We start from the raw sequence: 25,050 nt of genomic DNA on the forward strand, positions 1-25,050 counted from the left end.
CACCTGTGATAAGAGCTATTTATTTTTCTGGTGTGGTACAGGTGCAGTGTTACTTCATTTATCATAATTTCAGTGAAATTTACCACAAACTTTGTTATGTGTTGTTTCAGGTGCAAAGTTTAAGAATGTTCAAAAGTCATTTGTATTACTGTGAATCTCTGTTGGGCTATGAAAACTGTAAAATGTTACTGTTCCTTCTTTATCTAGATTTTTCATTTTAAACTACTGAAATCAGTTTCTTCTAAACTATGTGTGAGAAATCCATCTATATTATAAAAGCCAAGTGGCCTCTGTGTTTGTGTGTGTGTGTGTCCCCGGGAATTTACACAAAATCCGGAAAGAGCTAACTGCTGCATTTTTGACATGCTTATGTATTTTAGGTCAAGGAAGAGACTAGTGAAAATGGAAAGTTGATAGGACCAATTTTTGGTAGACATTAGTCATTATGAAATACATTAGCCTTTCAATCACCTTGCTGTGGCCAGAACACTTTGGCGGTGACTGCTGGACAAATGCGTTACAGCATGTGTGGATACACAACAGCATAGAAACTGCTACATCTAGAACCCATGGATCCCCACGGGTCAATGCACTAGTATGTGTACAAGTCTTTATCTGCATGTGTATCACTATTTGCCCCTGATGTGTTTTTGATGTATAAAAGCCAAAACAAAAAAACAAAATAAAAAAAACAATAGCTAAATCACCTCCAACATTATCTTTTCATTTCCACTGCATTCTTTTTCTTACCTCTGCTTTCAGAAGAACATATGACACTGAGCGCTTTCAGCTTCAGGTAGGTGAACCAGCTGTTAAACATAACCCACATCCTCTGAGCTATGATGAAAGAGGTCACAGCCTTTTGATGGAGAGGAAAAGACCAGAGCCAACCAAAGGGCAGTTGTCAAGCTTTCATATGACCATGATTAGATCTAATCATAGATGAACAATGGATGGATTGGGAACCTTTACATCTGTTTGTCCATTAGAAACTAATTGAAAGTAGATTAATTTCTGCTCAATTTTGTACTTACACAGTGAAGTAATAGAGTACACATGGATGAGAGCTACCCAGGACTTTTATGATGACTCTAAATCATTAAATTTATATTTTTTATTTTTTATTTTTTTTTAAAGAGAATTTGTAACCTGATCTGCTCATATTTGTCATATTAAGAGTAATATTTTATTTTGTTTTCATTGAAATATTATGAACATGTTATGACATGTAATATGAGCTTTAACCTGCAGGTATCCCAATAATCATGTGTTTTCTTCAGTAACTCCAACTAATGAACCAAATCACTGCAGAGATAAACTAACCACGAGATATCATCACCAAGCCTATTTCAAGAACGCTGAACCCCACTGGTGATAACAAAGTGAAATAGACTGAAAAATGTTTTTAAATTAACCACAGTAGTAGTTTTCTACGGAAGCTGAGAACGGCCATGGTTTAACACATCATTTTATGGTCGTTATCTCGTGATAACGACTTAATTAATTTGTTATCTCGAGATAACAAAGTTTATTATCTCGTGATAATGATTTAATTTATTTCGTTATTTCATAGTAGAAGATGCTAACAAGTACCACTTCCTCCACATGGCTGCCTTCAACAGCTGTTGCTGACATGTGCTGTACAGAGCAGAACACACATTCACCGACAAGTTACCAGTAAGTTACAGTAAATACAAGTTCCGTTAGTTTGGTTACTGCGTGTTTAAGGTTCAAGGGGTAATGTGTTAGTCTGAACAGATGAGAGTTTGACCAAGTTACCAACTAACATCTATGCTTCAGCTAACGTAGTGTTAGCTACTTGCTATTGCTCCAGTAATGATCATGGACACTTTACTCTCAGAATCGCAACCTAACTTCATGTTAATGTTATCGAGCCGACAGACACCAGTCGGGCTTTTCTACCCTTATGACCAAATGTGTTAATGTGTTGTAGTTACAAGACGAGACCAGTACGGAGAACTCTATGCTAATGTTTAGGCCAAGAGTCATGTCTCTTCTCAGTCATAAAGAAATGTGGGAAGAAAACAGACGTGTCCTTGCATCTATTCATTATTGTTCTCCTGTTTCAGGTATGGTAACATTATAGAAAAATAGTTACAGAAAACAACCTCAAGTAAAACAATTCGAAGTTTAGGCAATTGCAAACTAGTTCTTACAAATTGTAAAGTGTTGTTTTGGTCTATACACTTTAATACAGAAACAGCTTGTTAGTTAGTTAGCATCCTACCGCTATGTTTATACAGGGTATGCACGTGACATCACCACTAGCGGAAATCACTGCGGTTACGCCCACTGAGTGGCAGAAAGAAGGAGATGAGTAGCAGCGTTGGCTTCAGTACCGTCTAAACTTAAGAACAATATTTAGTTTTAAAAATGGGGAAGAGCTGTTATGCGATTGATTGTATGAACAGGTTTGAAAAGCAGTCGGAACTTTCATTTTACAGGCAGATAAAGAAAAGAGACCTAGATTTGTGGATCCCATTTCATGTCAGGTAACATTAATTTATGCTGTATTTTTGGGTAAAATCATACCTTAAATTATGTATTGTTTTGGCTAACGTTACTTCTTAGTAAAGCTCTTGGTTTCTTGATCAGATCTTTCATGGTTTTTGTCTTCATTATGTGATTATGAACCTTGTGCTTGTCACAACGGGGGGGGGGGGGGGGGGGGGGGGAGGACTCAAATGCACGGAACTGAAGGGAAAAAATAAAAGTTTATTTAACCAAAAAAAAATGAAAACCCGACAACGAAAAAAAACCTAACACAAAAACTAAGGCAGAGTCCATAAATGAAAACCAGACAACATACAAAACCTGAATCAGAGTCCATGGATGAAAATGGATAAGGATGTCCAGGCTATGGAAAGGAGTGAGGAGAAATGGACCAGCGCTGCATGGCTGCAAACCAAAGCCTTAAATAGGCTAAAGATAATTGGCTGCAGCCACGCAGCACCAGCAGGTGAGTCTGATGATAATGATAAGGAGGAGCTGAGGGTCACACAGGCATGACCAAAAGGGAGGAGCTGAGAGTCACATAGGCACAGATCCATGACCAAGAGGGAGGGGCTGAGAGTCACACAGGCACAGATCCTGACAGTGCTCTATGTGATTAGTAAACTAACTTAAATTGAGGCTAACCTAGTTTTTCAAATATGGGGGTACTGGAGTATAAAGCTAAGACGGCGTATTAGGGCCACATCAGAAAATAAAAACACTTGTCACTACGAGTTTACAGTAATAAAATATCAGTATAAAACCCGTAATTTTATGATAACAAAGTGGAATACAAAAAGAGTCACAATGTTGTGAGAATAAAGTCGTAGTTATAAAAAAAACTCATAATGTAACAAGAATTCGTTTATGAGATTAAAGTCATCATATTCCGACAATAAAACCATAATATAACGAGGATAATGAGAATGGCTTAAACACATTTTGGATCAAATAGCTGATTAATTATTCTCAGCCCACTTTCTGCCCTACCCTTTTATAGAATCTATCAATCATAGATGACAGATGATTGACAGCCCGTGACAAAGCTTTGTTTCCCCTTAGTTGTTTTTGAACAGTGTTCCAGACCTTTAGTGTATGTTTAATGTATCTGTTATTTTATTTAATTTTCTTCTGTGACTGTTGACTGAGAAATGACAAAGTACTCATCATCTTTAACTGAGCTGTTCCATGTTAACGAAGACCTTCAGTGGTAGTATCTTCAGTGAACCTGCAGTGGAGAAAAATGGAATCATCAATGATAAATACCTGTTTCCAGCACCAACAGTCTTTAGAACTGACGAAGCCCCTCAGATGAGAGGTGAAACGTCTTCGAGCCAAGATAGAAGTCCAGTTACTTTTGATGCACCCATTCGAAGACCAAGTTTAACAATGTTCAAAAGTAATGTGTATTATTGTGAATTTCTGCTGGATGTGAAAATTGTCAAATGTCTTACTTGTATTTCTTTATCTTAATATATTAACAAAGACCTTCATGACATAAGACCCATGCAGACAAAGGGAAGATACTTCCTCCTCATCATCTTTACCTGAGCTGTTCCACATTATCAAAGACCTTCAGTGGTAGTATCTTCAGTGGACAAAAATGGAATCAGTGGATGTCCAGTTAAAGTGTGTCTGAGGGTGTGTATGTGTGTTCATATTGGGATCAAAGAACAACAGCTTTCCTTTGTCAAACTCCAGATTCACCCTGATCCTCTGGAACTCTCCCAGAACTGACAGAACAGTGTGTGTATTTGTGAGAGTCCCTGCTCTGTACTGACCTCCACAGAAACCTATCCCCCACATTTCAGATGGTCTGCTCTCCTGGACAGACTTTGTTGCTACACCCAGTCCCCACTCTTTACTGTCTCTGACGTTGACCTCCCAGCTGTGAGTCCCTGAGTTAAAGCCCTCAGAGCCCAGGACAGAGCAGAAGTCAATCCTTTCTGGATTTTCTGGAAGCTTCTGTACTCCTCCTTGTGTGACTTAATTTAGATCTTCATACAGGATGAGTCCTGAATCAGCAGAGTTTGGATCCAAAAACACTGGAGTGTGAGAGACTGTGTCTTTCATGATGTTCCAGATGTTGACCCTCAGATTGCTGAGGTGTTTGGTCTGGTCCTTTAGAACTCCTGAGCAGAGCTGCTGACTGTCCAGCAGGTGGTGCTGTTACACTCTTTCCATTGCAGCCTTGTATTTGTGCAGGAATGTTACATCAACTCACAGCTCCTCCTCTACGGCTCTAATGGTTTCTGTTTGAGCTACTATCTCTCTGCTCACAGCCTCCATCATCTCCTTCATCCTCTGATTCTTCTGCTCCTCTTCCTCCATCAGAACTCTGATCCTGGCCTCCTCTTCTTCTTGAAGAAACCGGTGAAGTTTCTCAAACTGCTCCTTAATCTGCCTCTCTGTTTGTCTGGTCTGGGCCTGAATGTGTTCAGCTGCTTGATCAAAGTTTCCTTTAACTCACTGAAAGAACTTCAGTTTCTCCTGTAAGGACTTGAGGGATTTCTGGAGGTCCTCTCTGTGATCTGGTTGTGATTTTTAGAGGTTTGACAGATGATACAAACTGGCTGCTGGAGGTCAAGACAGAAGAGTTTAAAGTTCTCCGAGTGCAGACTGCAGACAGGCCCTGAGTCTCTCTGATCTTTTTGCTGTAAGAACCCCTCATATATATTCTTTAAGGCCAGATTCCAAGGCAGATCAACCTGTAAAGGTCTTTCTCTACAAACTGGCCATTCCATTAGTGGATTCTCTGTCCACCACCTCTGTAGACACAGTCTATAGAAGCTATGCCTGCAGGACAGAACAACAGGATCTCTAAAGTTGTCACAACAGAACGAACAGCAGAGATTCTCCTCTGATCCAGTAGGCATTTATTGTTTAAGTGAAAATTAAATACAAAGCTCTGTCAGTCAGTCTGCTGACTTCACTCAACTTTCCTTTCATTCTGCTCCATTTTCACCAGTGGACACAACTCTAAATTAAAAGAAGGGAATTTGATGCTAAAATTACAGTGATTCCTCTAAACTCATATAATTGTTTGTGAGGCTTATGAAGGTTCAATGTTATTATATGATGTTTATTATCTTTGCTAAATTTACTATTTATTTGTATATGGTTCAGACTAAACTGTGACAGTTCTGACCTTGTTTGGAAGATTCTAAATACATCTTACAACACAGTATACAGAAAACGGAAGTAATTTTTAGTTTTACTGTGGGTGTTTTCTGTCTAAAATTACAGCTAAGCTAACAGAGCAATAATGTAAACTATCAGGTGATGCAGCGTTGTAAGACACTGTGTCATTTTGACCAACTGTCAAAGTAATGTGTTGGTTGGCAATTTGGTTGAAGAACACTTGATGGAATCATAATATAAATGTGTGTAAACAGTGAGTTTTACTTTTATATTTTTTATTCAGTGAATGATACAGTCCGTGGATATGTATTGTTATTTTGTTGGTGGTTATAGTCGTATGCTCGGCATGCAACTATCCTTTGCTATTAAGAGTTTGGAATATCAATACTCCATAGAACCCCTGGAACACAGTTGAGGTATATTTTTCATAAAATTTATATGTTTAAATAGCTCTTCTTCTTTATTTAATTTTAAGTTGGGTGGCACCCCATATGGACCAAAGTCTTGTGAAAATCAGCAACTGTGATTTGTAATATTTTGTTTTGTGTCAAAAGGAGGATGTCCTGATGGTAACAACATTTAAGTGTTTTGAGTAGAAATTTGGGAAGTTCATGCCACAATATAGCATGAATCTTAACTGAAGGAGAAAACTTCAAAGCTTCAGAAAAACAAGATTTCATAACATGATGAGAAAAATGTCACACTAGAGTAGGGGACATTTTCTGCCTTTAAATAGACGACTGTGTGTGATGCACCTGCCATTGCCATCAGCACAAGGACAAAGTCAACAGAGCTTGTCCTGCAATGTTCTGTTGTTCATGTTCTGCATGAAATACCGAAATATGGGGTTAGTCTACCAATCAGGTCAGCAGGTTTTACTCCGTCTATGTAAATAGGTTTAATGACACTTATGTCTGTGATGTGCGTCAAACATTCACACGCTGGTTGTTGTTTAATCAAATCTATCTATACTTTAACAGTGAGGAGGATATTTACAAGTTTAGGGTGTATACAGATTCCATAGAAAACTCATTCAAGTGTAAATAATCTGCTCCGTAAACAGGAACAGAACCATCAATCAAATTCTACTTCACAATGTCCTGACTGAATAATAAACATGGTGAAGAATGAGTTCAGTTTTAGCATAGACTGGATGAAATAATGCGGTGAAATAAGAATAAAAGTTATTGCACTTGTTATTTTAGAATTATAAGGAATGACATCAAGTCACAAGTTCATGACTCTGGGGAGGACTTGGAATTTTCATATATTTTACTTTAAGAAATGTCCCCTACGTGTTTTGTCCCGTTGACAAATGTGGTCAAAATTTTAAAATGACCTGCATCAAATGCTCAAACAAATCATTGTTTCTGGGGAACCTGAAACTTTCGACAGTCCTCATAAAGTACTAAGGATTGTCAGGGATTTTATTCTGAATTTAAGCAGCAATGACAAGTTAATTTATGAACTTAAGTTACCTTAAGTGTTAGTGTGGGTTGTTTAAATGTTTACTTTGGTTTTGCCACAGCACCGCTACATGTGTCCATTTCCCAAATGTGTCCATGCTGACTGCAATTTATTACAGGTAACACACTGACTTATACATGTCTCTGATAGGGCTGTCTATCAGCTACAATACGTAGTGTGACACCAGGGTTGTGAGATGATATACTGTAATATATTACGATACATAAGGCAAGGTGATATATTGCCCTTTAAAACAAAGAAAAAAACATTGTACTATAAACAAGACACCAGCAAATTCATAATTACTGTGGTAGCTTCATAATGAGGCAACAGAATGAAAGGGGAGAAATTAAATACAGCTATTTTATTTATTACACTGATGATAAACTACAAATAAAAGATAGTGATGACCTTGATGGATGGACATAGATAAATATGTAACAAATAGAGATGTCATTGTCAGTATAGATTATATGTCCTGAATGTTCATATAATTTACTATATATTTTTACCATCTGTCTCATCACTTTTAGATGATTAAACATGCACAGGGACAAAGTGGCCCTGGGGGGTCATCAATGTTCCAACACAATGATTACAAGAGGACGGAACATGATTTAAAAATAATGGACCGTGTATCTTCACCTGCAGATTCAGGTTTCGAGAGTTCCTTCCAAACATTCCAACAAGTGTATTTCATGACTGTAAACACTGCTACTCAGCTCAGTTGTTTCATGATTCTACAAAAACATGTCATTATATAAATAATCTTCCATTATTATACATAGTGGTTTTAGGGAGGGAGGGCGAGACCAAATGAGGAACTGTTCCTCCTCAATAGAAGAGATGCTCTATATAAAGGAAACTTTTTGGTGTTAGTCATTTGGAGATGGTCAGTCTGTGTGAGGCATCATGGTGTGTTTTGAGAAGTGTTTGTCAGTGCGTCGCTGGCTCACCTTTGTTACTGGTCTGGTGGAGTGTCTGTGCTTTGCAGGAATTGTATTTGGATGGGCTTCACTTGTGTTTGTGCTCAAGATGGAGGGATACTTCAGCTCTTTTTGCCAAAACATAACAGAAGTCAACATAACAGATATTAACGTCACAGGAGTCAATGGAACAGATGTGTTAGGTCAGTTGAGTCAGATTCTTCTTTAAATTGTGCATTACTGCAAAAGGTATTAATATTTGATTCACTTCCAAATGAAAGTGGCAATATCTTGCATCAGGATTTTCTTTCATGATTTTCACTTTCGGCAGTTTGTCTCATATTTTGTTTCTCTGACAGACTGCGGGGAACAGGATGGACAGTTCTCACTCATTTTTACTGTTACTTCTGTTTTATTAAATCTTTCGACATTTCCCACTGGATTAGTCTTTGACTGGTTTGGCACGACAGTAGCTCGGCTCTGTGGAATGTGAGTTTAACAACTCCTGACTTACATGAAGACAGTAATGCAAATCATAGTAAAGATTCACTTAATAATGTAATACCACTTCACGTTCTCCCATTAGATTTCTACATACCACAGGTATACTGATGGTGGGCTTCTCAACACCAGGTAACAATCTGTTTTGGTCTGCTTCATTCAAAGAAATATTGGTTTGGATTTTCCACCATGACTTTCCTCGGTAATAATTTCCATGACTGATCTTGTCCCACCAGCTTTGTCCGTTCTGCTCTTCCCAGCTCTTTGTCTGATAGGAGTGGGTGGTGGGTTGTTTCTCATCACCAACATGCAGGTAAGGAGACGACCAAAACGTGCATCAGGAGATGGCAGGGGTTTATTTTCAAGTATGAAATAGGAAAGTCAAAAATCACCTTCTCCACAACCAACCCCTTGTTTTGCACTTTTCAGCCAGCTGTTTCCATGGTAACAACAGTCTTAGTTCATAATGTCATGCCATTTGGTGTTTTTATTTTGGTGCTGGTGCTTACCTTTTTTTTTTGTAACTGTTGTTTAGTGTTTAAAAACCTTCAGCTTCTGACTAACCCTTAAACATACACAGACAGTTTGCCCTCAGTAACCATTTTTAGTACAAGGGTTTTTCTCAGTTAGTACCCATGATCTTTTGAGGAAAGAAAAAACAAATGAAACCTTTCCTACTGAAGGTGGGAAATCTGTTTGGTGCACGTCGCTCCACAGTCATCACTCTCTACAACGGGGCCTTTGATTCTTCTGCCGCTCTCTTCCTTGTAATCAAGGTGAGAAACACTTAAACGTCACCATCATAACTGACAGATTTACATCTCATGTACTAATCTCCACACTGTCTTGTCTTCTATAGTTGTTGCATGAGGTCCATGTCTCCTTCCACATCTCCTTCCACTTTTTATCTGCCTGCAGCGTCATTCACCTGCTCAGAACTCTGTTCCTGATGCCTTGGAACTTCATTCCTTACCCTCTCCCTGAACATTATACATATGGGTACAAGTCCAAACAGCCACACTTAATGAAAATAACACTTTATCTGTTGATAAACTGAAAATTAGTATTTAAACAGATACAATTTTTCCTCAACTAGTTTAACCGTTTTTATGTTGGGTTTTTCTAAGGCTCTATATGAAGTTATAAACAGTTAAAGAGATGTGCAGCCACTGAGGTGCAAAACCTCAAACAGTTAATGTAATAAACCACCAGTGGAAAGCAAGTGTTCACCCAGGTCCTTACAATCCTCAGAGGAGGTGCTTACATAGAGTCTGACCCTATTGTTCACCTTAAAAATCCTTGAGGTGACTTTTGAAGTGAGTTGGTACTATATAAATATAAATGTAATTAGATTTAATTCACTAAACTTCTACAAGTCTTTCTTGACACTCCTGAAACCTTTGACCTTTCAGGTTAATCTGTGGTAACTCAAATACTCCAAACTCAGAGCAGACGGACAGGAACAATGAAGCACAGAATACAGTGAATGAAACCCCACCTGACAGGACCGACACTGAGAGCCAAGGTGTGTGAAATGCTAATGGTTTATGTACTTGTGCAATACATATTAATATACATAATAATGTAATACATGGATTATTTTTTAAATAAACTGATGTATCATTGGATAAATTGGTGATTCATTTTAATTGCATGTCCCAAACTAAAACACAGGTATGCTTTATTTTTTGTTCTTTCCAACTCCATCATCTCTGCTAAGCTCTCTCAGAGAAGAGTTTCCGTGAGTGTTTGCTGTCCAGATGTTTTATTTTCCATGTACTTTGGTTGTCGGTGATGATGCTCAGACATAACTTGTTCATCGGTACCCTCAACCCCATGCTGCAGAGACTGACTGGAGAGGAGCATTCGCTGGGTAAACACACATCACCCTATTATTAACGTGCACCATATAAAACCACAGACAAACAAAAGAAATATAAACATAATTCAGTTAATTGACAGTGTTACTTAACACAAACATTTTTATTCACAATAATTTTGCAGAAATCTACTGTCATTATAATAAAAATGCAGAGCTCTAGGCTTTTGTTTGCCAAGGATATGATGGACGGTCCTGAAGGAATCATTAACAGACTGATGTTTTATTTTACCTGTGATGTCCATGTTCATTCTGTCAGTCTCTGATACCAGTTGATTCACAAGGCAGTATTTATAATTGAACGTAATATGATGATATAATAAACTGTTGTTACAAAAGTAGTTTGATCCAAACATCACATCTGTGCTTGTGTTTCCCTGCAGTGAGTCACTACACCACTGTGTTTGGTATAACGCAGCTTTGTGGGTTACTATTTGCGCCGTGGAATGGACTCATCATGGACAGACACAAAGGCAAACCTCGCTCCGCAGGTAACGTGATAGTGATGATAAAATGATTTCAAACACATTCCACACCTGAACATGCAGTCAGCTTCCCAGCATGCCTCTGTGTCTCTTATTTGACTGTATCAAACACCCTCAGAAAAATTTATAAACTTATGAATTGCTGAACCTTCCTCAGGTTGGTGCTAGCTAGCTAATGATAGCAATCATACAGAGCTGTGCTTCAGGTAACTGTATGAGCATTAGTAAGCATACTCCTGAGTAAAGAAAATGGACACACACGAAAACTTATTATTGCTTTTCCTTTTAACTAAGGAAGCCACGCCTCCAGTGTACTGGCGCAATACTTGTTCCTGAGGGTTCACGAGTGCTGCGCAGCAACAATTCACTGGCTCCATCCCCCAGCTCCAGCTCTGGCCACGTACAGCTCCGGCTCGGGCTGTGACCCCAGCTACGGCCCAAGGCCCTGGCTCCAGCTCCGACCCCGGCTGAGGCTCCGGCCCTGGCTCGCGGATCTGTGCATACCTCATTCAGTCTCCTCCAACACCTCTGCTCTTACAGAACAGCCCCGGTTCATACCTATCTGACTAACATTACATTTCCTTGTGATTTATGTTCGTGGCAAAACAGTTTGCCAGTGAACTTTACATCCTAATGTAGGTAATATAACTAGCCAAGCTCTGGCTCCGGCTTTGTTTCCTGTCAAGGGGTTCTAAACCTCTGAGAACGCATGATTCATGCACAAAGAGGAGTATGCGCAGAGGGGGAGGGGGGAGGGGGGAGGGACAAATGGCAGTTGAGTCTGATAGACAGCACTGTTCAATCATTTCAACTGGGTGCTCAAAATGATTTGATGGTGTTTTTTCAGTCCTGTCCGTTCCACAGGTGGCTAATTTTTTTATTTTTTGTGTTAGATCATTTAATTATTGGTTGTAATCGGGGTGTGAAGGGGATTTTAAGCAATATAGTAAAAAATGCTCCAGGAAAATATCTCACACCCCACATTTAAACTCACATTTAAAAGGTTAAAATCCGGAAAACTATTGAATGTTTGGTAGTTTTGAGTAGGGGGAAAATTGTTTAAGAGATTTATAATTAAAAAAAAAAAAAAAGCAAGAAAAAATGTTGACATATGATAATTTTATAGTTGTTTTCGTGTGCGTGTACATTTTTGTCCACGGGGGTGACCAGGGGAATTTTTTTTTTTTTTTTTTTGAGGAAGGAATGAGGGTTAATAAGTAACACATAGTATGACATGAATTGAATGAAAAATAATGATCAATCAATATTCTTCTGAGATTATAGATGTATGAGATTATAGATGTACTGACAATGATGACTGTCCTTGAAATAAGATTAGTTCCAAGTACAGTTCTTCTCTACTCATGAAACTGATTGTTTCCTTTTATCTGGCCCGTATGAAGAACTGGTTTCTCCTTCATTTAATTTTACCTGACTTTACCTTTACCCTTAGTCCTCAGATTGTTCTTTCCAGATCATTGCATCTTCCATGTTCTGTATCTGTGATGTCTTTGCCTTGTGTTTCTGTTTAGCGTAATGACCAGCTCATTAGGTAAAGAGAATAAACTCTCAAACTTAAAAAGTAACACATAATATGACAAGAATTGCATGAATAATAATAATAATCAACAATATTCCTCTGAGATTAATGACATAGTCTGAATCAAAATCATTCTTACTAACATGGATTTCTAATAAAGTCCCAAGTTCATCATTATGAAAGCCATTAACTAAAAACCCGTCCAATAGCATGCTACAAAGGTGAACACAAATATTTAACTGGGTCACCCATTTTTCAATAAATGCAGCATTTAGTCATATTAAAGCATGTACATCCTCTGTTCATTCCCTGTAAACACATTATTGTTCTATCAACCAGGAAGAAAATGTTTTGCTTTATAACTGTGTGTGTTTGTAGGAGAGACTGAATATGAGGCAGACCTCCGAGCTATGGTGCTTTCTCTCTTCCTGACGGCTCTGCAGTGTTTGTTGTTCTCAGTTTGTGCCACCATCCCCATCCTGCCTCTTCAGTACATGACCTTCATCCTGCAGGTTCTCAACAGCTCCTTTATCTACGGTGGCCATGCAGCCTTTATTAGTGTAGCGTGAGTATCAAACACACATGCAAAGATATATATATATGAACACCTGGTACTGTACAACAGAAATGTTTGGAAAAAAAAAAAAAAATTTTTTTTGACGTGTAGTTTCCCAGTGTGTCACTTTGGGAAGTTGTTCGGCCTGGTCATTGCTCTGGCTGGACTGTTTTCTTTACTGCAATATCCCTGCTTCATCCTTGTGGATGACGTCCTTGATGGAGATCCTCTATATGTGAGAATATCTTGCATAATCGATTACAAAAGTTATTAACGTCTCTACAAATATTGCAATACAAATCTTCCTTCCTTTGGTCTGCAGGTGAACATTGCCCTGACGCTGCTCATCCTGTTTGCGTTCATCCATCCCTTCTCCGTCTACCTGCATTGTCGTAGTTTGGCTTCACAAGAAGCCCATCGCTGCCTAATTCCAGTTTGTGAACTGAAAAGTTCTTAAAATCACCTGTGATAAGAGCTATTTATTTTTCTGGTGTGGTACAGGTGCAGTGTTACTTCATTTATCATAATTTCAGTGAAATTTACCACAAACTTTGTTATGTGTTGTTTCAGGTGCAAAGTTTAAGAATGTTCAAAAGTCATTTGTATTACTGTGAATCTCTGTTGGGCTATGAAAACTGTAAAATGTTACTGTTCCTTCTTTATCTAGATTTTTCATTTTAAACTACTGAAATCAGTTTCTTCTAAACTATGTGTGAGTAATCAATCTATATTATAAAAGCCAAGTGGTCTCTGTGTGCTTGTGTGTGTGTCTCCAGGAATTTACACAAAATCCAGAAAGAGCTAACTGCTGCATTTTTGACATGCTTATGTATTTTAGGTCAAGGAAGAGACTAGTGAAAATGGAAAGTTGATAGGACCAATTTTTGGTAGACATTAGTCATTATGAAATACATTAGCCTTTCAATCACCTTGCTGTGGTCAGAACACTTTGGCGGTGACTGCTGGACAAATGCGTTACAGCATGTATGGATACACAACAGCATAGAAACTGCTACATCTAGAACCCATGGATCCCCACGGGTCAATGCACTAGTATGTGTACAAGTCTTTATCTGCATGTGTATCACTATTTGCCCCTGATGTGTTTTTGATGTATAAAAGCCAAAACAAAAAAACAAAATAAAAAAAACAATAGCTAAATCACCTCCAACATTATCTTTTCATTTCCACTGCATTCTTTTTCTTACCTCAGCTTTCAGAAGAACATGACACTGAGCGCTTTCAGCTTCAGGTAGGTGAACCAGCTGTTAAACATAACCCACATCCTCTGAGCTATGATGAAAGAGGTCACAGCCTTTTGATGGAGAGGAAAAGACCAGAGCCAACCAAAGGGCAGTTGTCAAGCTTTCATATGACCATGATTAGATCTAATCATAGATGAACCATGGATGGACTGGGAACCTTAAGATCTGTTTGTCCATTAGAAAGTAATTGACATTAGATTAATTTCTGCTCAATTTTGTACTTACACAGTGAAGTAATAGAGTACACGTGGATGAGAGCTACCCAGGACTTTTACGATGACTCTACATCATTAAATTTGTATTTTTATTTATTTTATGTTTTTTTAAAAGAGAATTTATAATGGAACTATTTTTTTTTTTTTTTTTGCTTACTGGGAACCTATTCTGTCACCAGTATACACCAGCATAAACACATGAATATGAATCATGGACACTCCACTGTCAGAATCGCAACCTAACTTCATGTTAATGTTATCGAGCCGACAGACACCAGTCGGGCTTTTCTACCCTTATGACCAAATGTGTTAATGTGTTGTAGTTACAAGACGAGACCAGTACGGAGAACTCTATGCTAATGTTTAGGCCAAGAGTCATGTCTCTTCTCAGTCATAAAGAAATGTGGGAAGAAAACAGACGTGTCCTTGCATCTATTCATTATTATCCTCCTGGTTCGGGTATGGTAACTTTATAGAAATGATAGAAAACAACCTCAAGTAACAACTCATTTAGAAGTTTAGGCAATTGTAAACTAGTTCTTACGAATTGTATAGTGTTGTTTGGTCTATACACTTTAATAAAGAAACAGCTTCTTAGCTAGTTAGCATCCTACTGCTATGTTTATTACACTGCATTAGCTTCGCTAGCAAAGTTAGCATCCTAGTGCTAATGTGTTGAATAGGAGTTGTATGGTCGTTTGTGTTGGACCTGATTGTGTGGTGTCATTAGCTTTTAGTAAATATGTGCCACTTGGTGTTTCTTTGTAACAAGCTGTTGGAATACATGTATAAAATGGGTTTCAATATTAGTTGGGTCCCTCCCAGTACTGCCCCAGTCAGTGTGTTTTATAATGTAGTGTCTAATTTGTGGATATCTGTAAAAGTCACCTGGGGGTAAACCAAATTTATCTTGGAGTTTTGAGAATGGCTTAAACACATTTTGGATCAAATAGCTGATTAATTATTCTTAGCCCACTTTCTGCCCTACCCTTTTATAGAATCTATCAATTATAGATGGAAGAAACTATATTTCCTACTATGGGCATAGCCCGTGACAAAGCTGTTTCCCCTTAGTTGTTTTTGAACAGTGTTCCAGACCTTCAGTGTATGTTTAATGCAGGGGCGTGCACAGGTAGACCTGAGGTGTCCCTCAAGACCTGTCCCTCTGGCCTCGGTGCCCTTCTGGCAATCGTTTTTGTTTCGGGTTTTTTTGTTTTTTTTTTTTAATGTAATTTTTTTTTCCTCATTCAAAGAAGACAATAGAGTCCGCATCGACATGACATTATAATCATATTTTAATATTAAGTTAAATCCAAATAATTCCCAGTGCCTCCTGTCCTTCCCCCAGTCCTCCTCCTCCCTCTGCCTCTCTCTCCTGCTCAGTGTGGTCAGATCTCCGCTGTTGCTGATCACACATCACATGGCCTCGACTTTTTGCAAGAGACAAACTGGCAAGAATAGCAGTGCCTTTGACTTACAACTGTTTAAGCAAATCTTTGTCACGTTCCCCACAAGTTTGTCTAGTTAGTGTAGCCAGTAGTCCAATACTAGCGTGTGTCGGGTGATTCGCTGTCGCAAGCGGAGAGGTCACAGAGGTCACGGCCCGGTGATGCTAATTCAGTGCATTTGATAATGTGAGGAGAGATGGAGGGGCGAACCAGCAAATCGACAAAAATCCTGTGCTACTTATGTGCGTGAAAAGTTGCGAGTACCCGGTATATTTCCAGAGTCACAAATCTATAATAGCCTATGAATCCAAACTGTGTCTAAAAGTGCGTGTTGTTGTGGTGTCAGGCTGAACAGAGGCAGTGGAGTTTGGAGTTTGTGGGGAGTGGACCAGAGGAGCGGATCAGAGGTGAGCACCCAGACATTAGGCTTCATGTTACATTCACATTGATTGTAGTATTACACATAATATTAAAGTTAAATCAAATCCCCTTTTTTGGAAATTCTTGGGATATGAAGTTTCAGATTATTAAATTATTGTCCAAGTTGTTGTTTGTCATAATAATAAGTTACACAAGCATGAAAAAAAATCTGTGTGTACAACACAGGTGTTCAACATGTGGACCAAATCCGGCCCGCCAAAGGGTTCAATCCAGCCCCTGGGATGAATTTGCGAAATGCAAAAATTACACTGAAGATACTAATATTCAAGGATGTTAAAATCATTTTAGGTCATTTCAGTCTAAAGTGGATCAGACCAGTAAAATACTATCATAATAACCTATAAATAATGAAAACTGTCAATTTGTCTCTTTGTTTTAGCGTAAAAAAAAGTAAAATTACACAAACATGTTTACATTTACAGACAAGCTTTTTACAAAAAATGTGAATATCTGAAATGTCTTAAGAGAAGTATGTGGAATTTTAATAATATTCTCCCTGTTAATTAATGTTTTGTGTATTTGCAGATCCACTGTGATCTCTAAGTTGTGATTCACTTGTATAAATGATAAACTATGGCATAATATTGTTAACATTGCACTTATTTTACTAACAAATTTTCAGGTTGTTCATGTTTGTTCATGTTACTTTCAAGTACAATTCATAAATGTAAACATTTTCATTACAGAATATACATTTTTCACTCAGAAGTTCTTGTCCTATTATTTATATTATTTTACTGGTCCTGCCCACTTTAGATCATAATGAGTATATGTGGCCTCTGAACTAAAATGAGTTTGACACCCCTGGTCTACACTGTTCATTGTAGAGCGCAATTTTATGTTTCTTATTCATCGATTGCAGCAAAATGCCAAGGAAGGAAAGAGTAAAGAAACAGAGGGAGAGAGACTTGCAGCAGGCAGCCCAGAGAACCAGCTCTCTTCTGTCCTGGATCAAGCCAAATGTCAGTCCTTATGCACAGTTGTGTCAAGTATGCAGTCCTAGATTGGTTCTATGATATTGGTTTGTTCAGGTTGATAGAGGTTGTTCAGTAAATTAGTGATTGTCATGGTTATGTCACTCAGTTTTGGCTTTGTAGATTTTTACACGATTGGGTGGTTCATAATCCTCCTTTAGTCATTTTTTTGCACCTGGACTCTTAAGGCCTATGCTCATTGTACTTTACAAGTAGAATGTTTTTTGTTTGTTTTTTTTTAGTTATTTGGTGTGAAAATTGTAAGGCCATTGCAGTAGCAGTACATTGTTTTGTAGAATGCTAACATCTGTGTAATACTGAATAAACAGTGATGGCAAGTTATTGCGGACCAATATTTATGAAAATGCTGCAGATCAGGATTGTCGGACTCAGGAGAGGGGTGCCCTTTTTCGTTGGCTGAGGACCTGCCCCTCTAAATGTCTGCGCACACCACCGGCTCTTTGTACACGTCTTAATGCACTGTTGGTTAAACAGTTGGTTCGCCAACTCAGTCCTTTCCTCTTTACCATTATGAATTGCTAGTTTTCTGTGATTCTTTAAAGCAGGGGTCAGCAACCCTGGTCCTAGAGAGCCGCTGTCCTGCATGTTTTAGATGTATCCCTCTTCCAACACACCTGATTCAAATGATAAGCCTATCATCAAGCTCTGCAGTAGCCTGATAATGACCATCAGGTGTGCTGGAAGGGGGAAACATCTAAAACATGCAGGATAGTGGCTCTCTAGAACCCGGGTTGCTGACCCCTGCTTTAAAGGGTACCTGTAGTGAACCTGAAGTGGTCCTGGAAAATCTCCATTTTGAGGGCTATACAGCCCTTCACCTTAGTCCTTCCTCTCTGTCTAATTGAGAATTGGGACAACACTACACCTTCACGTGTACATGCAAAACAGAGGAGTAGGGGGTAAGGGGGAGGGCCAAGGGGTGAAATGGGATTCAGCCTAACTGTCTTTATATTTCCATGTGTTCATTGGAATTAGCGCATGTTAATCAATCCACCAGAGGGCGCACTCTAAATTCACATAATGCTTGTATACCATTGCAGTTTTTTGAGAGAAGAAGAAGAAGAAAAAACATGGCGATGATAAAGGAGATTTTACTAATGTCGATATTGAGGAGAGTAGTTGTCATCAGTATGTTGGTAGTTCCCGACATTTCTGGAAACCCTTCTTATTGTTATAATAATAATAATAATCATAATAATAATAATTATTATTATGATTATTATTATTATTATTATTAATATCATTACTGAGTTTCCTCTTCTCTCAAAAATCTTTACTCTTCTTTGTGGTATTCAGCCAGTATGTGTATTCAGAGCAGTGCCCTCTGGTGGACTGCTGGACAAGCACTCATTCCAACACAATGGACACATGGAAATATAAAGGCAGTTTGAAATGAACGTACCTATTTATGTACGTAAAGCAAGTATAAATGGGCCTTAAGGCTGAACCCAAGAGCAGACAGAGACAGGAAGCACATATTCACATATAGGATCAAAGTGGGGGGGTTTTGGGGGTGGGGGGGGCAAGATCTGGAAACAGGTGGCCATAGCCGGGTCAGACAGTGAAACCAGGCTGGTAAAGTAGACTAGGCTAAAGAAAACACAAGGCTGTTGGCTGGAACACATTGAAGCAGAAACTAGTCTGGCAGAACAGAGATAGCAGAGCTGAGCTTCTGAAGGGTCTTGACTGCTGAAGTGGAAGCAGCTGGGCGGGTCCACACCTGTCTCAGCTCAGATAATCACACAGGGAGAGACTGCAAAGGGAAGAGCTGGAGGGAGGGTGCTCTCCGAGAACCCCCAGGGGCAGATGGGACATATTTTGTCTCTCTCTAGTGGCTTCCTCTGGCTTTGTCAGAAAACAGGAGCATATGGAAATGAATAACTATTACTTCAAACTTTTGCTGTTTTTACCATCAACCTAAATCCATTCTTACAATGTCCATCTGTAAAAATAAATTTGCAACCCTTACACAGATTTTTTTCTTTGTTTTATCTTTTTTTTTTTTTTTGCTTAACCTAATACATCTAAATTCAATTTGAATTTGCTCATAAACCTCCTCTAAACCTCCATCTATCTTGGATTTTTTCCCCTATAAAATAAACAATAAAAATCTCAAGAGTTTTGACCCGTTGGCCAACATCTGGCCGAAATGGTATTATAATCATTTTGTTGTCTGTCTGTCTGTCCATTCAACGATATAATTGTATTATCTAAAGAATGCACTGAGATATTGGCACCAAATTTATACCGTGGATGCATCTTGGCATGGAGCAGAAACTTATTGAAAATATTTGACCTTGACCTACTTTTTCAAGGTCAAATGGCCTTGTGCTTTCTGCAGTTATAATATCTCAGTACTTTCAAATATAGTTATGTACATAATAAGTTTTACACAAAGACAGTCTAATCTAAAATATAGGGTAGTAACTTTCAACAGAATCTTACACTATATTTGGCCAAGGGGTATTAAAAGTGTGCAGCACGTTGTGTTCTTAATATAGTTATAAATGTTACAAATGCCCAAAACATTTCATTAGGATGATAGAAATTAAAGTATACAAAGTAATTATAAGTAAAGTTAATAAGCTGTTTTCTTAGTATTGGCTATTTTCCACAGTTAAAACAGCCATTAAGCTAAGGCTCTGTGCTTAAATTAAATTATGACACCACAGAAATACCACTATCTTCTTTAGATTACTTTACCCAATTATTATTAGTCACATCTTAAGAAAATAGAATGACACAAATCTTAATAGTGATAACTTGGATTTCTAAAATTAATGAAGTCATTAGTTCAACATTATTAAACTACTGAACAGATAGTCCTTGAACTATTCGCACAAAGTCCAAAACATGTCTAACTGGGTTTTTAGTGTGTGCTAGAATTGTATTGTTGTACAGGAATTTCACATACTTCAAATGACCAGACCGACAAGAAACTATGCCGAAGATTTTTGCACCTTTTTGTAAAATAAATAAATAAATAAATAAAATTAAATTAAAAATATATATATATAAAATTTGTGAAATATGGTGCAGGATTTAGTCACATTAAACCTGTAGGCCCTGTATTCCATCCATGTAAACACATTATTATTCTTTCACTTTAGAATATGAATATGGCCTCTCTTTTTGACAGTTCTGTCATGTGCATTGTTCTCACTTTGTGCCACCATCCTCAGGCTGTGGCTGCACTGTTTGTTTTGCTGCAGTATCTATGCTTTATCTTTGGGGAAGATGTTTTTGGTGGAGACCTTTTAGATGCGCACATCTTTTTTTTTTTATAACTCGTAGCTTACTTAAAATCACAAAACACAGCCCACAACCTTTGAGTCAAGAGCACAAATCAAAGAAGAACAGAAACTAGCTGACACAGAGTCAGGCTCGACGGTTGTCTACAATGTGGAAACGGAAACTAAGGTTACAACTTATCTCCAGTTACAACAAATAAAATTTTATTACTCACCGGTCCAAAAAGGCTTACTCATCATAATCCGTTTCTGTGTCTTTGTAGTATAGTCAGCCTGATGCATTGTGTTGTGTCACTTTGTGCTCAGCAGATGGCAGTAATGAACATTTTACATTCTGAGCTTTAAGATAAAGCCCCTCAAAAACACGTAGAATACAATCACCAAAAAATGGATATCACACATATAGTACTAAATGTATTTTTAAACAAATATCTTTTCAATTTAGCTGGCAACAAAAATCCCTTTTTTGTGGGGGTGCTTAATAGGAAGTTGGTTCATAAACAGACAATATAATAGGATAAAATATTATAATTAATTAAGTAAATAATATAAAAGTAATAAGATATAATAATAAATATGTAGTAACTATAATAGTACTGTGTGGTGTATTAGGATTGGTAAAATGCATTGAACTGAATGTCTCTGGGATTAATACAGCAAGTTAACCTTTAACCTTTAATGCAATAATAAGATTAAAAAAAAAAAAAAAAGAAACAGTGCATCTTAATCCAGACACATTTATGATATTACTTCAGTCTAGCCCTTCCTATATCAATAATGAAACTGTTTATGACTAATTTGAAATATAATAACTAATTTCCCAGAAACACTTCAAAAACAAAACTGAATACAAAGCCAGACTGTGAAATAATGGAAGTCTCAAAAGTGGGGGGTTTTTCGTTCTAAAATGTGTTCTGGTTTTCAGAACATGTAGAGTTTTGATGAGAAGAAAATAGATCATGGCAAAACGGAGAGAAATGAGCTGAAGAAGCCAAGAAGAGTGTGTTTTATGATTTTACTTGTACCATGAACAACTGAAGATACATTGAACCTCCGAAACCAGGACAGTATACATGAAAATACTAACGATCATCAAAAAGAGTGAAGAAGTGTTTGACTTTAAGCCACACATAGGCACTGCATCAAACAGGATAGGCATATCCAAAATGTCTAAATCTCCAGTAATGTCTCCAGTGCATGACTTCATCTAGGACAAAAGTTGAAAAAACTGGGAAAAAACACTCCTAAGGGCACTTCGGTTGCCTTATCAGCTTGAACCTCAAGGAGTAACTTAGAACACAAGACTCCATCTTGCAGTATTTACCATAAGTTTGTTGATCTTTGCTTCTTAAATACAGTCTAAACGTCTCACCTGTAACCTGATGATGATTTGACTGAATTAATGTCATATAAAAAGGATCATATAACAAGGCCATGTAGAAAAAATAAATGTTTAGATCAGTCTTGGAACATGGTTTAGAGTTTAGAGTGCAGGTTTGTGACCCAAATGTTTCCCTGAAGTCTGACTGCTGGTAAACTGGGGAAGTTTGATAGAAAGGGCTGGGGGGGGGGGGTGTTAAGACTGGGGTTTCTGCTGACAGTATCTATATAGGAGGAAACTTTTGTAACAGCCGACATCTCCTTAATTCAGATGCTGAACAGACACAGACGAGACTTAGGTTTTATTTAGATGCAGAGGAAGTTTGTGTTCACTTGTATCTTCACACGTACATATAACCAGTCTGCTGCTCTGCTGTACACAGTGTCGTTCAGGATGTCGGTCCTATTCTCTGGCATTTTGATTGTTTTTTTACACCGGTTTGGTGGCTTGGTCCGTGGAGAGGTTGGCCAGGACTTCTCCAAATGCCTCGATTTCTTTTTTGAGAGAACTCCACCAAAGGGTTTTGATGCAGCAGGATATCAGCCAATATGTCAGCGCTACAAAAACCAGTACCACTTTGCCAGTCTGTATCATCGCCAGCATCGTGTACCAGTGTATTCTGCGTACATACTCAGACCTGCAGATGGCAAGCGGCCCAGTTCCACTTGGATGTATGAACCACAGGTTAGCACAAAAACAGTGTTTAATTTAAAGAATAATTATACTCAGTATAAATTTACTTTGGGGTTTTTTGGGTTTCTTTTAAAAATCCTGTATTTATATATGATTATTCATCAGCAAAGTTCCTTTGTTTCTGGTATATTGTTATGAAAAGCTTCTGTGCAGAGAAAAATGTCTCCTGATGTAGATGCTAATACTACATTTGTGTGTTCTTATATGATGTAACTGAAGTTTCTGTGTGATGCCTTTGTGGCCAATGTGTTAATGGTGCAAGGAGTTTTTGTCAGAAAGTACCATGCACTCCTAAAATATATATCAATATTTTCTTTTCTTTTGTCAAGTATCACAGAAAGTAAAAGTTGCATTTCATTCTATTTTAATTTTATGACACAAGCTACATGAGCTGTTTAGTCACACCGTCTCACATAGTTTGACGCTGAAAGACCTAAAATTATTTTTGTGACAACTTCTAATTTATCTGTACATTCATCTTTCCTATGTGATTTATCACCCTGTATTATTAAATCCTGTGCATGTTGCATTTTTCAGTGAAAATCAGGTATTTTCTTATATTTAATTCACTGATCATGTAGATGTTCATAGAAGTTAATTCAAAGGTAATTTTATCAGGTCAGAGAAAACTGAAGGAGAAGTAATTTTTTCAACTAAATATTTAATTAATTGAACATAAAAATAAGTGTGTGCAATCACTGTCATTTGTCAAACTACATGGGTTTTTATGGGTGAATCAATGCTGCAGATTATGAAGTTTCCACGTGGACTACAGAGCCTCTGACTATCCACATAAAACACATCTAATGCTGTGGAAAAGCTGAGAAACTGCATTTTACCTGAATTATTTCAATGTATTGATAGGATTTAGTTCAAAAGTTATTAAACATTTTAGATCAGTGGATGCTTTTGTTTAGTTTAGGTCTTTGATTGGTTAAACTGACACACTGAAGCTCTAACCCGGACATTATAAGCATCAAAACAGTTTGTTGTAGCTTCTAAAATGTGACTTTGTCATCTCTCTCTCTCTCTCTCTGTCTATTATTAAGTTGGCATTTTCTCGTGCTGATCCAGAGATGAAACCATTCAGAAGTACTGTTGACCAGAATGTGATTGAGAGTCAGGCTGTGCTAGAGGACTACAAGAAGTCCAACTACACTAGAGGCCATCTCAATCCCAGCATGCATCAGGGGACAAAAGAAAACCGTGAGGCCACCTTCACCCTGACAAATATTGTCCCTCAGCGAGCAGGTTCCAACTCAGGTCCATGGAATAAATTTGAGAATGAGGTTTTAAAAAGATTCAAGAACGTCTGCAGAGGACAGATGTTTGTGGTCACCGGGGCCCTGCCTTATGTATCTGGAACACACTGGATCAATAACAGGGTGGTAATCCCTGAGTACATGTGGTCTGCCTACTGCTGTCCATCATACAACGCCAGCCTGTCTGCGTCTGTATTTTTCCCCACATACGCTGCAATGGGAAGAAACGACCCTAACAGCGAGGAAGACATTGTACCTATTAATGTCAAGGCAAAGCGCTCAGTTTGGGGCTACGATGTGAGACAGATGTCCGTAGAGGCACTGGAGGGTATCCTGACTAAAAGGCTGGCCATGCCCATCAGTCTGTTTCATGACCACTGTCAGTAGCAAGTTTACATGTTCACACTTAAATCACAAATTACCTTACTGAGGTCTAGAACCGAACCTGAACACCCCCCGCCTTTACTCTCTCTGTATACTAAACATGTTGTCAACACCATGGTTTAACAAATAAAACTATAATGTGGCTTTAACATTTCTATTGATTTGAAGAAAAATGTATATATTGCTAAGTATAAAAAATAATCTTGAGGTTTGTACAAATATCTTTCAATTAAAGGATATTTTTATTTAGCCTCTATGATAGAAATACCACCCATATTTTCTGTCAATTAAAAACAATGTCTCATCAAAGTATTTTTGTCTGAAATAAAGTCTGCCAGTCAAACTCATCTTTGTATCTCATTTTCCTCAAAACATGACATTCACAGCCAACCTGCAGCCTTATTACATAAAGTGTTTCAAAATTGTTATAAATATACACAATGACAATACACTGCTTCAAGTCTGGCTATACAAAGTTAGTATACAGCATATCTGGTATGTTTTTACTTAACATATATGTGTTTTATTCAGAGACACTATAGAGAAATAATCCGTAGTCTAGGCTGAGTGGAAAAGAGTTTTATTGTTTTTTTAGAGGAAGGTTTTTTGAAAAACATATGACTAACACACACATGCATATTCAACATGGTTAATTCTCCAATAATGGTTGATCTTGTTTGGACAAAATTTGAGAAAACCATGAACA

At 37.9% G+C, this 25,050-nt stretch overlaps 2 protein-coding genes and 1 pseudogene across 2 annotated transcripts; 2 read left to right on the forward strand and 1 right to left on the reverse strand.

Annotated features, from left to right (window-relative positions):
• Positions 1 to 4,104: 4,104 nt before the first annotated feature.
• Positions 4,105 to 5,390, reverse strand: LOC115426822 (tripartite motif-containing protein 35-like; annotated as a pseudogene).
• A 2,644-nt stretch (positions 5,391 to 8,034) lies between these two features.
• Positions 8,035 to 18,421, forward strand: LOC115426823 (solute carrier family 43 member 3-like). The gene is made up of 13 exons (XM_030145053.1): positions 8,035 to 8,251; positions 8,408 to 8,537; positions 8,635 to 8,681; positions 8,786 to 8,862; positions 9,233 to 9,334; positions 9,409 to 9,548; positions 9,962 to 10,074; positions 12,832 to 13,018; positions 13,121 to 13,244; positions 13,332 to 13,442; positions 14,223 to 14,261; positions 16,284 to 16,344; positions 18,414 to 18,421. The coding sequence occupies exons 1-13, from the start codon at positions 8,035 to 8,037 to the stop codon at positions 18,419 to 18,421; spliced, it is 1,356 nt and encodes a 451-aa protein (XP_030000913.1).
• A 3,837-nt stretch (positions 18,422 to 22,258) lies between these two features.
• On the forward strand, positions 22,259 to 24,685 carry LOC115426581 (endonuclease domain-containing 1 protein-like). The gene is made up of 2 exons (XM_030144677.1): positions 22,259 to 22,689; positions 23,748 to 24,685. Exons 1-2 carry the CDS (start codon positions 22,315 to 22,317, stop codon positions 24,345 to 24,347), a joined length of 975 nt encoding a protein of 324 aa, XP_030000537.1. The 5' UTR covers positions 22,259 to 22,314; the 3' UTR covers positions 24,348 to 24,685.
• The last annotated feature ends 365 nt before the right edge of the window (positions 24,686 to 25,050 follow it).

The sequence above is a fragment of the Sphaeramia orbicularis genome, chromosome 10, assembly GCF_902148855.1.
Source record: "Sphaeramia orbicularis chromosome 10, fSphaOr1.1, whole genome shotgun sequence".
Lineage (NCBI taxonomy): Eukaryota > Metazoa > Chordata > Actinopteri > Kurtiformes > Apogonidae > Sphaeramia > Sphaeramia orbicularis.

Bases quoted from the DNA above. Each gene is read 5' to 3' on its own strand.
- LOC115426823 (XM_030145053.1), top strand. From the start codon at position 8,035: ATGGTGTGTTTTGAGAAGTGTTTGTCAGTGCGTCGCTGGCTCACCTTT. The intron at 8,863-9,232 runs GTAAGGAGACGA...TTCCTACTGAAG, and splicing joins TTCTCATCACCAACATGCAG to GTGGGAAATCTGTTTGGTGC. The intron at 13,245-13,331 runs GTGAGAATATCT...TTTGGTCTGCAG, and splicing joins TTGATGGAGATCCTCTATAT to GTGAACATTGCCCTGACGCT.
- LOC115426581 (XM_030144677.1), top strand. From the start codon at position 22,315: ATGCAGAGGAAGTTTGTGTTCACTTGTATCTTCACACGTACATATAAC. The intron at 22,690-23,747 runs GTTAGCACAAAA...TCTATTATTAAG, and splicing joins CTTGGATGTATGAACCACAG to TTGGCATTTTCTCGTGCTGA.